General features: G+C 36.0%; 1 protein-coding gene across 1 annotated transcript in view; it reads left to right on the plus strand.

Annotated features, from left to right (window-relative positions):
* Nucleotides 1-17,232, plus strand: part of WDR11 (WD repeat domain 11) — a 71,407-nt gene that overhangs the window by 18,630 nt on the left and 35,545 nt on the right. The window contains exons 6-11 of the mRNA XM_065407823.1: nt 847-1,012; nt 3,925-4,039; nt 5,257-5,446; nt 6,726-6,829; nt 7,962-8,138; nt 10,971-11,055. Of these exons, the coding sequence (XP_065263895.1) occupies nt 847-1,012; nt 3,925-4,039; nt 5,257-5,446; nt 6,726-6,829; nt 7,962-8,138; nt 10,971-11,055 (837 nt within the window). The remainder of the gene's footprint in view (nt 1-846; nt 1,013-3,924; nt 4,040-5,256; nt 5,447-6,725; nt 6,830-7,961; nt 8,139-10,970; nt 11,056-17,232) is intronic.

Here is a 17,232-nt window from a genome sequence, read left to right on the forward strand (position 1 = left end):
AATAGTCAAAGGGAATGAAAGCAAGTGATACAGCGATGATTGGTTTGGATTTGTTTTAGTTGTCCTTTAGTTATGAAGGGGGGGTTAGTTGTGTGGGTTGGGCAAAACAAGTAAGAAAGGGAGAGCAAAAAGAAGTGAGCTGGGAGATAGATGCTAAATTGCTCAGAGCTTTCAATAGTATGAAGAGTTTACATGTGATACAGATGCTCTTCACGACTCTATGACAAACTTACAGACTAATTAGATTTAATGTATATTCTCAAGAATGTCCTTTGTTTCACAGCCTCTCTCTTGTTTAGATACATTGCATTTGACTGTTAATAGTGTTTGTGCATTCTCAACTTCTTTCTTTCAACTTTAACATACTTTCTGGCTGTGAGGCTAGTTTTAGTTAATGACAAAATAAAAAATTATGCACAGCGATATGCAAATTGCAATGAGCCCCATGAGTCAGGCTGATTTCTCATGAATACCCATAGATGCTTCAACTGCTAACACTATTCACAGTTGGACTGCCTTTCTCTTGAAATGTGAAGCCATTACATTACATTTATTTCCCTAGCATCATAAACTTATTCATTTTCCAAGGCTTTTCAGTTTGATTTTAATTTCCAGAGGTGTATTTTGAATTGTGATGGATCAAATGGGGTATCTATAACTATCTTAGCTGTTGAAGTGGGCAGTCCTTGGAAATTGGCCTTTGTGGCTGCATGCAAAGTATTGCCATGCAGCTATTAATTGTATTATGAGTTTGAAATATACTAATATCAAAACCTCTTTAAAGCTGCTCCTGCTTACTGAACTATGTAAAAACTGCTTAATAGATGTGTATTTGGTGTATTTCAGTGCTGAATCTGTAACACTGAATGAGTGTCTTCAGTTGTCATATCTACCTTCCAAAAGAAACTACATGTTATTACTCTATCCCAGAGAAATTTTGATTCTTGACCTTGAAGTGAACCAGACAGTAGGTGTAATAGCTATTGAAAGAACAGGCATACCTTTTCTACAGGTAACATATCCAGTTTGTTTCTGCCTATGCTTATTTCATTTAACATTCTTTGCGATTAAAACCAGTCCTTTCTGAATTCTATTTACAAACATTTATTGATTTTTATAAATATCAAATATATGATTCTTTCTTTCTAAAGTTATGTTTGCTGTGTGGCTGTCAGCAAAGAGATGTTTAGGCCTGGGTTTTTAGTCTATAAAACCCAAGGAAAACTTTAATTTACAGTGTGAAGAGCAAAGGTTCTTAATGTGCTCTAATATCTGAGAAATACTACTGAGCTACCATATATTCTGTACTGCATACACTGTATGCATGTGAATTATTTTACTATGTGCTATGAGAAAAAGCTACTTTTACATCTATAAAGGAATCTTGAATTTAGAACTAGGGTCCCATGACACATGGAATGGTTTGTTCAACCATGGTATGATCACAAAATTGCCCCCTCCATCTCAGCAAGAACAGTTGTTGATCAGATTGGCAGGGGATAGACTGGGTGGAGTAGGCTTGAGTGCTCCACAGCCTTTCTCTTCCACCCCAACCCCATTGCAAGTAAAGATTTTTCCTGGGCAGGGGTAGAGAAGAGGTGCCTCTGCCTCCCCCTGCCATGCATTGGTCCTTGGAAGAGAGAGAGATGATTAGCTCTCCCATCCCTCCCATCTCCTTGCTGTATATAAAGCTTCACTGGCATGCCTGCATAAGCCATTCTGGCGTGATTACTACTGTGCTGTCCCTATTGGAAAAATGGAGGTATAATTTGAACTGCATTTCCAAGATTCTGTGCATCTGACCAGATCACCAGTTTTGGAATCAAGAAGGAATTTTTCCCTCAAGGGAAGATTCATGTAGTGTCTGGGGGAGTGTACTTTCCCATAGCATCCTGGAGACCTGGTTAGAGGCTAATAAGGAAAGGTATTTAAAAGCTGTACGTTTAATAAGTGAAGTTGGTAACTTCATCACAACCTGTGGCCAGTACAGATGAGAGGCTGAAAGAAATCAACTCCCAAATGTAAGCATCAATAAGCAAGCTGGGAGATGAAGGTAGCTTTAGGAAGGAGGGGAGAACATGTCTTCACAGACTGAGGTACCTCTCCCCATTAAAATTAATAAAGTTGCAGTCTGCCAATTTAAAATCTATCTCTGTCCGTTTCATTCTCCTGCATGCCCTGCTCAATTTTTTCTTTTAATATGATGTAGCTTGGTTGCTGGAGATAAGTGTGGAAACTGATTTTGTTTATATTTCTAACAAATGATTCTGAAAAATCATGAAGTTATGGTATCTCAATTGCAGTGGTTAAGTTTTGTTCTCGCTTACACCAGTGTAACTTGGAGCAGGGCCTAGGTCAGTAGCTTTAGGCAAGGTAAACTGGCTTCTTTTCATAAACTATCTCCACATTAATCTTTCCTATTTTTTGTGAGTCATTTAGTTTGTCTGATCAAGATTCCATTTGGAATACTGACATGCTGTTGAGATATTCATGCAGGAGGGTGTAATCATTCAACATAATAGTTGCATTTTCCAAATAGTTTATATTTGTGTGGGCGGGGAAAAAAAGAAAAGATTGAAAACTGTGAATTATGTTCATTCTAAACTCATGTCAGTGTGAAAATATTTGCAAGTTCCATTTTTAAATGAATTTTTAAGTGCTTCCTGGTGAAGGGTGGGGAGCCTAGTTGGGCAGGCTAGTTGGGCAAGAGTGGGAGAAGTGCATGGCCGTTAGAAGCAATGTGGCATCCATAAGTTCCTCACCCACTGGCAGTTTCTTTTGATGAGTAACAGACGGTGAAAAGAAATAAACTAGATAGGGGAAAAGCTAGCCCCTGATGCAGCAGGCATTGTTTAATTAAGCTCACAGAGGCCTACTGCAAATCCAGCCTTTTTGTGGTGGTATAAAAGCTACCAGTGTGGAAACAATTCTGTGGAGAAAGGAAATTTCATTTTCTGTGTGTTTAGCTTTTTACACAAAAGATGACATGCACTTTTCTGAGCATCTGGCTTTGCTTGATTAGGTAGCTAAATCAAGTCTATGGTCTTATCGAAATCTGTTTGTTCTTATGGAATCATGAATTCCTGGGACTAGAGAAAAAGTAGAGCAAAATATCACAGCTACAACAAATGTGAGTGCAATTGTGTATTTACATGTGGAAAGAATGGCCTCCTCCCATCCCCCAAAAAAGGAAAACATCAAGTTCCTCATAAGCCGACTGATTTCACCTGTACCAGTATCATTTGAACCATTAATTGATTTTCCCAGTTTAGTTCCAAAGATATTGATGAGGCTATAAAAGAGAGGTTCTCAAACTGTGATCTAAGCAGAGCTGATTGTTCACATGATGACTCCTTATTTTCAACTGCTAAATTTATATTAAAAGGCATTCCAATTACTCCATTTGGATGATAGTTCCTGGTGCTTAAACTCTTGAAATTCTTAGGCATTGCAGACATTTCTGTGAATACCCAGCAGTTGTCTGACTACTCATAAATAATATGTAATCCCGAATTACAAGGAACTGAGGCTTTATTCACAAATATTTTTATAATATAACTATTCAGATAGCTCTAAAAATAAAGTTCCTATGCTGAATAATTTTATAACATGGTTTAAAAGAAAACCTATGCTGAAAATCTCATTGTTAATATGTGATACCCATTTTTTTAAAACTAAAGACTGCCACTGAGTTTGCTCAAATGAGTTCTTGGGCTTTTTGCACAGGGGACTGAAATCTCCATTACAATGCTTTTTTACAGATAATATAACTAGATACATTGGTTTAAGTAGTTCCTTAGTGGTATATTCTTTAGTAACTCCTTCAATATAAATGAGCATGCACCTTCTGATGCATATTAACATAAATTGCACACTATGTAATCTTATGTTTAATTCAATGCTTTTTGACATCTGTTTATATAGGTAATTCCATGCTTTCAGCGTGATGCTTTGTTTTGCCTACACGAGAATGGTTGTATAACTTTAAGAGTTCGCAGATCTAACATTAGTATAACTGGTACACCAAATGAGGATCCAGGTGAGTTTGGTGCCAACAAATGATCAAAACTGAGTATGATGTCAGAATCAGCTCCTCTGGCCTAAATTTTAATTTATTTTTTTCAAATGCACACACTTTTTCTGCAAAACATTAAAACCTGGTCTTACAATAAATTGTATTTGCCTCTTTTTTGTGATGGTTGGTCATGAGTTTTCTTGTCTTTTTCTTCACTAAATTAATTGAATTTCCACTGTTTTCTCCAACTTAATTCTAATTTCCCTAGGCTTTTAATGCAAGATGATAACCTGAATATCCTGAAAATCCTTTAATTGCTGAATAAATAATCGTATTAAATTATGAATCATCTTAATAATCAAATCTGTAGGGAAAATCCCAATAAATGGTATTTAATTTGTTCTATTGTGTCTTTGGACAAAGCAAAAGATGCTTATGTTTCTAAATACATTATTATGTGTGTACACAAGTTTTTGGAAACAATTTGCTCTGAAGAGTTTATTACAGTTCAGTGTAAATTGGGGTCAACTAATATAGTACTGTAATTCCAGATCTAAATTACTAAACTTCTGTCATTGGTTGTGTAACAGAATATTACTCAGTTAAATGTTTTAATTAAATTAAACAGGGAATAAAGGACATAATCTAACTCTATATACATGCTTAACCCTATAAATTTTAAAATCCGCTGGGAATAAGTGGTGGTTCTGATAAGGTCTTTCAATAGGCTTTTGTGGTTTGTGTATTTTTAGTGAGCTGCTATAGGCATCACATTCCCTTGTTCCAATTTTACAAGCATGTCAGAAATGTATTTTAGATTAGGCAGAGAAGAGGATGTCTCAAGGCAAATTGGCTTTTGAGTTAGCATATTTTGGAGATCTTATTTCACTATCTGCTTACTAATCTAGAGGACACCTTTCTTTCACTTATTTTGAAGAGAAGTTTTGGAAATAGAGAAGTCATGTTTATAGCATTTGAAAAAATTTAATGGAATTACCCATTTTCAAGGTAAAAGGATACCCACAGTAGAACTTAAGACCACCCGTTGTATATGTTAAAAGTGAAAATGTGTTTAATTTCTCATTTTCTTTCATAAAGACTTGTTTTCCTATGAACATTCTATGAATCTTAACAAAAAAGTAAATTGTTCTTTCCACTTAACCATATTACCCTCCAGGAATAGTATCCTGTTTTTGGGTCTGAATGTTATGTATCTTATACTTGGTACATTGATATTACAGATCCAGTTCAGGAGCTGATTTATGACTTACGAAGTCAGTCTGATGCAATCAGGGTAACAAAGACGGTTCGCCCGTGCAGTATGGTATGCTGCCCAGTGAATGAGAACTCTGCTGCTCTCATAGTCAGTGATGGTAGGGTAATGATATGGGAACTGAAGTCTACCATTTCTGGGAGAAATTTACGTAACAGGTAATTTTATTATGTTTCCGTTACATTGGTGTTCAATTGTATTTACACAAAGCACTTAATCACATTATGTGATATCATAAAGGTAACAGTGTGAGTCATGCTTCTTGAAAATACGGCAAATTTATGTGCAGTAGGAGAATTAAAATAGTTATAATTAACTAAAGGGCTTTAGATTTCATTTGTGTTTTGGGGGAAGGGATTTTATTCCCTCCTCCCTTCCACTTTTTAAAAAAAAAAAAATTGTCTTGCAAATGGGAAGGTATCCAAAAATACAGTAGAGACCAACATTAACATTTTTTTTCAAGGAAAATTTTCCTTCAGCTTTATCCCTCCTTCCTACCCTGAGCATGGTCATTCAGCTTTCTTCAGACAAAACCATTCTCCTGAAGAAAAGACCTATGTGTTTTGATTGGATGTGTTTTGATTTGATTGATGGACTGCCAAAATAGTTTGGAAATTAGAATACTTTTTAGTAGGTGTCAGTGAACGTCCTCCTCCCGGGACCCCCCTCATGGCCTGGGGGCAGCCCTACAAGCACCCCTCACCATAGTTTCCCTTCTTGGTTCCTCATTAAACTCAAAAAAGAGGCATTTAAAAGTCCAGTAATAACAGCCCTCCTTAGGTCTGGTTTATTAATCTACTTGGGCTAGTGGTAGATTCAAGCTCCAGCTTGTTGCAAACTAAATGTTTGCATAGACAAGTCCTTAGATGGCTTAGGGAGGGTGATTTTTACACCCCTGTTTATCTACTTTGCTGAATTCGATCCATTACTATAAGGCATTTGAGTATTGAGTCAGTTAAAAAGGGGTTGGGACAGGGAATGTTCTGATGTAACCATGTTCTAAAATAATGTTGCTACAATGTTCTAAACTGTATATTAATACTTTTTCTAGGTATGAGGTCTGTGGCTACTGCACTGATTAACTTGGTGTTAAAATAGGAATAGTAAAGGAAAAATACACGTATACAATTTTGGTTGTCAGTTCAGAACAAGAACTACATTGGGGTAACTTGTCACAAATGCGAAGCAAAAAGGATTGCTTAGAAAATGTGTATAGGGAAGATGAGAATTGCTTTGAGTTAGCATGTATCTCTTGATAATTGCCTTATATTGGTGAGATTGTATATGGAAACTCACCAAAATAATGTTGCAGATAATAAGTAGCAGGGGGTTTAAGTGACATTGGAAAGAACAGTTCAGGAAAAAAACAGAACCGAGTGCATCAAGCAAGCAGCCATGCCATTTTACATTCACAACTTATTTTTTCTTCCTTTAAAGCAGTTCAAGTGCATCACCTTTGTATTCACCTGTTGCTTTCTGTGGAATTCCTGTAGGACCATTCCAAAATAAACTTCCAGATCTTTCATTGGATAACATGATAGGTAAGAGTTACAAATAATAATTTTACAGCTAGACTTTTAAAACTAAAGAGAAAATCTTATGGTTTATGGATTATATGTAAGTACTGAAGCTAGATTCAGAGTTTGAGTTGTAATGTTGCAAACCTGAACAGCATTTCTGTTTTTTAAAGAAAATATTCAATTAATATTTCTATGACATGAAGACAATATATCTTGTGTTTGTTCCTCTTTAAAATGTAATGTTGGGAAAATAAATGTTGGGACAACCTCTGTAAATATGGGAATAATGGTAACAGTTCCTATGAACCACCTGTGTGAGAATTTGGGTTCACTGCATTTGTGTAAGGGTCTTTTCTGCACTAGCCTATTCAAATCCAATGCAGAGATACCCTGACTGTGAGATGTGGCCTATGCTTACCTATTCCCGACATGGTGTAAAGATATACTGCACTTGAATGAATTTTCACCCTCAGCAGACCACTGTTCAAAAAACCCTTCTTTTCGATAACTTGGTATGATTTGGAGCATTAAGGAGGGACATTTAGGACCTGATTCTCCATTACCTGCACATTGTGTAGTCATTTACACCAGTGCCATTCTGATTTGGTACCTTTCTTACAGCGGCTTTGCATTGGTGTAAATGGCTGTGCCCAGCATAAGGCAACAGAGAATCAGGCTCTATTTTTCTTCTATCTTTAATATAGCTGCTGTGCAAGTGCACTTAATGTCTAGAAGTGGAGTTTATACAATATTAACTTTCCAGAATTGTCCCTTCTTTTTCCCTCCAAATGGACTACAACACACCTTTGAACTGTAAAAGACAAAAATGAAGCCACTTCTGAGTTTATGGAAATAAATCAGAATCTACAAAATGTACATATTTGTATTCCTAAAGATAAAAATGGGGGCAGGTGGAGGCAAGGATTTTGAGACTTAAGAAATTATCAGCTGAAATGTAAGTCTCCTGAAGATAGTTCTGCCTGTATCTGTTGCAACAATGTTGAATGCCTCTTTAAATAAAAGTTACTACTGCATACTTTTATTGGTAATTAATTGCCTTATTTTATAAGGCCTTGCAGCTGGTAAGTATGTATCTACTGTCAGATTAAAATGCAATGCTTACAGAAGCTTCATTTTTTTTAATATAAAGCAGGACAAGGTGCAGTTACTGGTGAAGAACAGTTAAAAAATTCTTTCTTTCAAGAAGTGCACCTCAAATTCCTGCTGACGGGGCTTCTCTCAGGACTTCCTTTACCTCCATTTGCTATCCGTATGTGTCCACCTCTAACCACAAAAAACATAAAACAGTATCAGCCTCTCTTAGCTGTTGGTAAGTACTCTGAATGTTGTACTTATATATGAAGGTTGTACAAAACCAAGGATAATTTCAGTCTATTTTTAATACTGTGTATCCAGTCCAAAGCAGTGGCCATTTTAGTAACTTTCATTAGAAATATTTTTTGCGTAGTTTTGCTGCCAGCAGCTTTGGGCATATGTGGTGCAGCTTGTAAATGTAGGTGGTTTTGGCTGTCTTGTGCTTAGAAACAGGTATTTTGTTGGTATTTCTGTCTTCCGTGTTGCACTCTGTTCATGGAATACTTTACCAAAACCTGTTCTGTAAGGCAGTGATCGCTCCTCATTCCAAACCCTCCTAGAAATTCACTTCTGTATGCCACTTGCCCAAAATGAATTAATAATCTTAATACATGCCTTAAGGCCCCGATTCAACTGAGTAACTAAGCATATACTTAATTTTAACCACGTGATTAATTTTAACCGTGCATTAATTTTTCCTTGCCATATTTGATTCTGACCTAAAGCATCTTGATACTACTGTGATTGGCATCAAGGGCCTGATCTTACAAACCCTTGCTATTTAGACTCTGATCCTGCAACTGGCTCCATGTTGGCAAGACCCCCGGTGCTAGTGCTTAGCACCAGTGACTTCACTGGGATTCTAGCCAGGCTCAGGCATCTACCTGAGTGGAGACAGTTGCAGGATTGGGGCCTGAGACATACTGTAATGTTTGCAAGACTGGACCCTGATTCTTGACTTCTCCTGGGGCTGAAGTGACTCACCTCACTTTAGAAAGCCCTTGGAGCCTGGCTAAATTACAGCAACCTCCCCGGACTGCCCTATGGGCTTCAGCACTGTCTGGAATCTCTGCAACATGGCATGCTGGAGTCTAGCCCCCAACATCCCCATTCTACTCCCTTTACCAGGGATTGCAAAGGGACCTTCAGATGGCATCTTATAGTTGTCTATCACAATGTCTGTGCTGGGGAATCCTCCTGTGGCCACAACTGGGCGTTTTGGGGGCCATTTACACATTCCAGTTCTCGTACACAGGATTTCACTCTGGGAATTTGTAAATCCTCCTCCTAATAAATCCTGTTTTAGTCAGTCAGTACTATTGCAAATGATGTCGTCCATAATTATTTAATGACAATAGACTTTTTGAGATTAAAAAAGTTAAAGCTTTATTACGATTAAAATGCAAATTATCAACATCATATGTCAAAAATATACATTGTAAATATCCTTACATCAAACTCTGAGTTCTCAAGCAGAATTTTTTTCTTTTCCTGTCTGTAAATTTCTAGTATATAGCGAAATCAACGTTTACTGACAAATATCTTATCCTTCCACTATAGCTGTTGCCTTAGTATTTGTTCCAAGAGTGAAATATGAAGATTAAGAAACCAATATGTAGCTATAAAATGCTTTCAGCACTGTATAGGATAATATTTGCTGTACACCGAGAATGTGTTCTTTAAGCACCAGTCTTTCATCCTGTTCTTTAGACCAGTGGTTCTCAACCTTTCCAGACTACTGTACCCCTTTCAGGAGTCTGATTTGTCTCACGTACCTCAAATTTCACCTCACTTAAAAACTACTTACTTACAAAATCAGACATCAAAAAAATAAAAAGTGTCACTATTGCTGAAAAATTGCTTACTTTCTCAATGTTACCATATTATTATAAATCAATTGGAATATAAATATTGAACTTATATTTCAGTGTGATACTTGAGCCTGTTTTTCACTTTTGAGCCTTCTCTGAAGCTTGAGCCCAAGCGACAGGGCTGAAGCATGTAACTTAGCTTCTTGGGAGCCCCCTGTGGCATGGGGCCTTAGACAATTCCCTGTACTTGCAATCCCCCTAAACCAGTGGTGGGCACCCTGCGGCCCGCGGGCCACACGCAGCCTGTCAGAGTAATCTGCTGGAAGACTGTGAAACAATTTGTTTACATTGATGGGGCGCATACAGATTACCAGTGGATTACCCTGACGGGCTGCGTGTGGCCCACAGGTTGCCCACCACGGCCCTAAACCCATCTTGTGAGCCTGATGGGGCCTGCAACCTCCAGGTTGGGAAATACTGATCTAAATAAGAAGACATGCCCCCTGGAAGACCTTTGCATATCCCTGGGGTACATGTTGAGAACCATGGCTTTAGACTGTCATTTCCATATATATACCCATAGCAACCTGTTAGAGGGGGAAAGTGCACTATTTCTACTGGGTTTACTATTAAGAAAAAAAAAAAAAACAGAGAGTCTGTCTGTCCACTACACCAAGTAGAAAATTATAAACTTCAGTATCCATTAAGTTTTATGATCTAATTGGTTTAAGCTAGAAGCTCTTAATACATTTATTGGTTTGTAGTTTAAAACAGAAATGTTTTTTTTTCCAAAGAAGAGAAAGCAGAATTGTAAATATTGATTTATGAAAATTTGCCATGTTGCTCCTTCTGGATTATTGAGGAAACCAATTTATCTTCGTATATGATTCAGGAACTCTACTTGTGTAATAAAAGTAAAACTACCTGGTACTTTAGTATCTAGTGAACATGCTTTTATGTAATTTAAAAAAAAAAAACCACCTTTGTTCCCAAATCTTCAGCAAATTCTAAAAGTTGGAAGCCCTAACAGGTATATGATTGTTTCCTGGCATAAACTGAACCTTACAATCTTTGAAGTAGGATTTAAACTTTAACCCCTTAGAAATCAAAGTGCCCACTTCGTGCTGGAAATGTGAATTATTTATAGATTAAATCATTTGGAGTAGCTGTGACTCTTGTGTTTTCATTTTTAAAAATTACTTCAAAAGCTGCTCTGCATGTATATTTTTTTATAAAATACAAATGACTTTCTATAGGTACAAGCAATGGCTCAGTCTTAGTGTATAATCTTACCAGTGGACTTTTACACAAGGAGTTAAGCATCCATTCCTGCGAAGTCAAGTGAGTTTGTTTTTAATTCTTGCTAATCGTTTGGGGGGATGAGAATTATAGTATTTAGTATTCCATAAGCAATGCAGTCATTCTGACACACAAGAAAATTACCCTGTTGAATTTTCTGCCCTAGTATCTTTGCTCTGCAAAACCAATACCTCTTTGTGAAAATTAGATTGGAAATTGCATTGAACTATAAATATCTGAATTGGTAACTAATGTGCCTGTTCATCTAGGATGAACGTTAGCTGTTTGCATATTCTCTAGAACATTGGAGGACAGAGAATTCTTTCTAACATGATAAACTTTATTACAATGTCTGATTTCTATGGCTCTTACTATTCATGTTCCTTTTCTCATTGGCACTAATTCCGCTCCATTTGTTAAGGTTTATTTTGTTTGTTTTTTTCATTCATATTAAGCTGAAACTGCTGATGATAGAATTTTAGTACAAACTGAATTAAAAGCAGTTGATCTTTAAAAAATTGTAAGACACAACGCATGTAATATTTAGATATTTTTAATAAGGAGAATACATAAATCTAAAGAGCTAACATCATTTATTTATAGATATATAGTGCCATATATTTATATGGCACATGGAGAAGAGTATCATAGAATCATAGAAGATTAGAGTTGGAAGAGACCTCCGGAGGTCATCTAGTCCAACCCCCTGCTCTAAGCAGGACCCAACCCCAACTAAATCATCCCAGCCAGGGCTTTGTCAAGCCGGGCCTTAAAAACCTCTAAGGATGGAGATTCCACCACCTCCCTGGGTAACCCATTCCAGTGCTTCACCACCCTCCTAGTGAAATAGTTTTTCCTAATATCCAACCAAGACCTCCCGCACTTCAATTTGAGAACATAATCAGGGAGATGTTTCTGAATACCAAATTCAGGATCCCTACTAGTGGAGGGAATAAAATATTTATTATTACTATGGATTATTTAGATCACATTTGAGAACCCCTAAAAATTTTCAAATGGAGTTGCGGACCCACTGGGAAATCTTCGTCTACGGACCCCAGATTGAAAACCACTGATTTAGATTGCAGTAGTGCCCAGAGGCCCTAATCAGGATTGGCCCCTGCATTGTACAAACACATTAGAAAAAGATGAGTAACAGAATGAATACTAGCTGCTATTCAATAACCCTGCCTTGGCTCTTCCACCAATGAACTTGTGGTGTGATTAATAGACATTACAGGGACAGCATATCTGTTTTAATCTTCATTGATTTTTCTTCTTTTCCTACTATTATCTGGTTTTGAAATTATTCTCATTTTATATTTTGTTATGCAACCCAAGAGATGACTGAATCCTGCTTTTTTATTTTTCATTAACGTGATTATAGCATTTCAAATTAAAAAACATTGCTAACATATCACAGATATGGTTTTAAAAAACATTTTAAAAGGCTTCTCATTAAAGCTAAACCAAAGTATTATACAATTTTGTATGCATGTTGAAAGCATAACTTTCAGAAAAGTTATTTTCATCTTTTCTTCCATTAATAATTGATACTAGTGCTGGGGTTTTCTTAATCCTTAGTGCTTTTGTATCATAAATAGAAAAAAAATCAATTTATCCATCTAATATGAAATTTTATACTATCACTTGAACTTTAGCTGTATTTGTTTGAATGACACTTCAATAAAATGTGGAACTACAAAAATATTCTTAAAAGGGTTAGTAGAAGCTTTAGAAAATTGGAAGTGCTTCTGTTATAGTTATAAAAGATTCAGACGTAGGTCTGATTAATATTGCATCTTCTGAAAATATATTTATAAATACGATTAAAGTAAACAACATAATGAGAGATGCCTAATTGGGAAAATTTAATGTAAAAGATAAAGAAACCATGAATCCACATTGGACTACTGAAGATATGGAGATGGATGACAGGGGAATTACACTTTTTTTTTTTTTTTTTTTTAGAATTCTTTTTTATATATTACATCAATGTGTATTGTATTTTGATTTAAATTGTTTTAATTTTATGTAGACTTAAATGATCACTGGCAAGGGCTTTTAACTCCGCAAACTTCTTGTACCCATTTTAGAAGTTTGATAACATAACATATTTTTCTGTTGACTGCTTTTTGCTCAGTATGTTTTTGAACTGAACTAAAACTATCATAAATGTTACTTAATGGTGATAGGCATCATTTATTGTGTAGGCAGAGCTCTAAGAGACTAGCTTCAATCTCTTGATTTAATTCTTAATAATCTAGGAGATGTTTCCTATCCAATTCTAACAACTTCAAGGGAATGATTAAGCAATGTATGTAGGATATTTCACATCAATCTTTGCAGTTAATTAAAATGCCTGAAATACAGCAAATTTTCCTTTAGTATGAACTCTTACTTCATCTCTAAAATATAGGTAAAGGTTTCTGATATTTTTTTTATTTTAACTGAAAATATACAATTTAGAGAAATACATCTCATGCACTCCGCTTATAATAGATAGCATATTAGCATGCAGCTAAGTGACAACTAAGCTCACAGTGCCCTCTAGAACAATAGCTGAATTAAAGTCGGAGCATTTTGGGGTAGGACCTGTCTTTCTTTTACGTCTGTACTGTGCTAACACAATGGGGGCCTCATCCCATCTCTGGTCTCTACGTGCTACTGCAATACAAATAATAATGATTAAATTCTGTGGAGAACAGAAGTGTTCTTGTAGAAGATATGCATGTAAATACCCTTTGGGTTTTAATTTTGCAAATATATATGTTTTTTGTGGAAAGACTGCTAGCTAAAATCTCTGAGTGTATTTTATTCAAGGCATGTAATTAAACTCATCTGTATTGAACAATAATTTATTATTCATATTACGAATGCATTGAGGTCTTGACTGCCATTTGGGCCCCATTGTTTAATGAAACTGGTTCATTCCAGATTCCTTTTACTCTCAGTTCTCTCTCAAGTGAAAAGATTGATTAGAGAGAATCTGAATTCTCTAGAACCACGGTTTAAGAGTGAGTCTAATGTAGGCTGATTGCTCCTTTAGAGAGCTGTTTCACAAATGTGCACCAACTGCCAGAAAATTTCCTTACACTGAGACAAATGTACCTACAAGAGATCTATCATGGTGGTTTTGAGAACATTATTGATGCAATAGATGAAATGTGTTATACGTGGGGATCTGGCAAAAGTGGTTCTTTTACTTTTGTAGACAAAATGCATGGTTAACAGATACATGAAATCATGATGGGCCTTGAGGTTGAATCCTGCATTGCTGTTCCAACTGCGTTTTCTTACAACTGCTTCAGAAAGTTTTACATAAATGTGCCCAAAACATTAGGATATTTATATCTGCAGTGACTCAGCAAACTATGAGGAAATCCTGAGGATCTAAATAATGCAAAAAAGTCTTTGTGGCCTGAGTGACCCTTGGCTCATGCTGGAGAGTGTTTTTAAAGCTGTACTGAAATCATCTCCAGTTTTTCAAAATGTGCTCTGTTTCACTACTCATTCTGGTGTACTTTAAGGAGGCACGTGAGTTTAAATTCAAATCTATCTATCTACCAGGAATTTGCACATAATACTGTGCTCCCTGCCATGTGGCAAGGAACAAAGGGAAAAAAAGCATACCAGCAATGACAATAAGCTATGTGGGAAACTCTTTTCTGAGGGGTTTTTTATGTGAGCATGCCATAGGAAAGAAATGTGAAGACTTGCAGCCTGTGAAAACCTTCCTCAGTCAGACGAAGCAAAAAGGTGATACTGCTTCCTCAAACATGACACTATTGTATACTGGGTTTTTAATGTTGGTTTAGAGAATAAACTGGAGGGCAGCTTATATTGGTGTGGGCAAACAACTTGTATAGTAATGGTCTGCTTGTCATTTGAGAAGCAGTGGCTCTTTGAGGATGGTATTTTACTCCTCTCTCTACACCTAGCTTACATTGCATGAAAATTGGCAAGCAGTGGTGCATAGAAAACATACTGTGTTCTTCCCTGGTTCCTGATGGCATTGAAGCCTAACTAGTATTCTATTCAGGTGTTTGATACCTTTCAGAAGGGAGAATTCTGTCACAGTTATGAAAATTATATATTTCTACTTGGACATTTTAATTTCCAACAGCTTGTCCGCCGGTTTCTAGAAATATTTTGCTGAGCTGCTGTTGGACAATGTCAAACTGCTAGTTTCATGTTGGACAGTTATGCTCCCAATGACCAGAATTGGCATATTATGTATTGGTTTCAAGTACCAATGTGGAGCTTTCACTTTGCCATATTTGAATTTAGAAGAGCAAGAGCCATCCTTTCCAACGACTCACTTATGTGTAATATATGATATACTATAATAAATTTTGAGTTAATGCATTAGCATTTTATTACTCTGGGTAACAATACTAATTCTGAACTCATAAATGTTGAATTTTAGTGAAGAATTTATTTTTAAATGATATAAAGATAAAATTGATTAAATGCTTTAATTATGTTCTGATGCAAAATTGATAACTGAATTTTAGATACCCATTTTAAAAAAAACACATTGGGTCCATTCTCTCTCATAATGGTCAAATACCTGTGAAAAAAGGCAGAAAGATGCCTTGTCTGTATACAAGGTACTGGACACAGTTCTGCTGAAAGTGTTGTCTGGGACATATCAAATTCAGCACCATTTCAGCTTCTCTTTATTAACCTTCCTCAAAATATTTTGTTACCATTACTGAGATTCTTACATTTTGGCATCTTAAATGCGCAAACTGATTTTTCTTTAAATACAACAAAAGTACTTTTGAATTGAAATCAAAGTGAGTGGAAAGAATACAAATTTGGGGTTGAAAATCACATTAATTTTGCCTTTTTTTCCTCTTCGTCATAGTTAATTTTCTGTGCTTTCTTCCATAAGTCTATTGTAAAGTGACGAGATTCCTTCCCTGGCTAGATTCAGTTTGTTATCCACCTAAGGATTTTAAAACTGTAATGGAGTTATAAGTTCTTAATCAAACTCTTCATTTCCCTGAAAAGTGCGCATTGATCAGAGCTACAGACTTTAATGCTAAAATAGCTTCTAAAAAGTGCTATGTATATAAAATCCATGAACCTTACATTTTAACAAATAGATGTCGTCTACAAAACCAGCTTAGTGTAACTCTTAATTGCATCAGATAAATGGATAGTAGTTTTATGACAAAGTTTTGTAGAAAGGAAATATTCCAGCAAAAGAGAAGTCATTACTGATTTGCTGTATTAAAACTAGAACAGTTGTCTTAATTAGTGCAATGAATTATTAGTTTCTTCCAGATTGGTTAATATATGCATATGACAATAACAAATAATTATATTGCTTCAGCAGTGCAAGCATTTATAATGGGAGGGAAATTTTTAGTTAATCTGGGTGTCCTGTGTCGGAGAAAAACTGAGTTCTCACTTTTTGTTTGGGTACAGCAAGTCAGAAGCTTTATTAACTCTCACAATTGTGCAGAGGGAGAGAGCCAAGCAGGTCTCTCTCACTGATACCTAATTACAACAAGCATTTATACCTTTCATTACAGAAAATAATGAGGGACAGCTGCATTTTGTTATACATAAGCCATCTTGATATCTTATTTCTTAATTGTTTTGACTCTTGCCAACATACAATATTTCCTATACCTTATCTACACAAGGTCTTCTACACCTTATCTATACAAGGTCACAATAACTTCTCACACAGTACTTTCTCACCCGCCTCACACAATCCTCGCTTCTACAAATCTCGCGTTATCAGGGCTACAGTTAGCCTGACTCTTGCTAACAAACTGTCATGCATTGCAGTTCTTTTCTGACAGTTCTTTTTCTGCTTCCACAACCCCCCCTTTTGTACTTCTAGTACAACAAACATTCTCAAACCTCTATTTGCATCAAGTCCTGGACTTCAGATTCTATATCAGATGTTTCAATTTTAGCGGTTCTGATTGGATGTAATGACAATGCATGATTAGCATGAACATGAAAGGTATTACTATTATTACATCTTTTACAACAACAATAACATAATCCTAAGCTAACTAATAACAATACAAGCAATAACATTCCCATAGCAAAACTATAATGGGGTTGTTGTACAGCCTTATTTACAAAGCACAATACATCATACTTAGTACATAAAGTGGATACTCTATAAGCAGTCTGAAAGGCATACTTTTCAACTTGATATATGTTTTGAAGCATGTGAATTTGCCCTTG

The sequence above is a fragment of the Emys orbicularis genome, chromosome 7 (genome assembly GCF_028017835.1).
Source record: "Emys orbicularis isolate rEmyOrb1 chromosome 7, rEmyOrb1.hap1, whole genome shotgun sequence".
NCBI classification, from domain to species: domain Eukaryota; kingdom Metazoa; phylum Chordata; order Testudines; family Emydidae; genus Emys; species Emys orbicularis.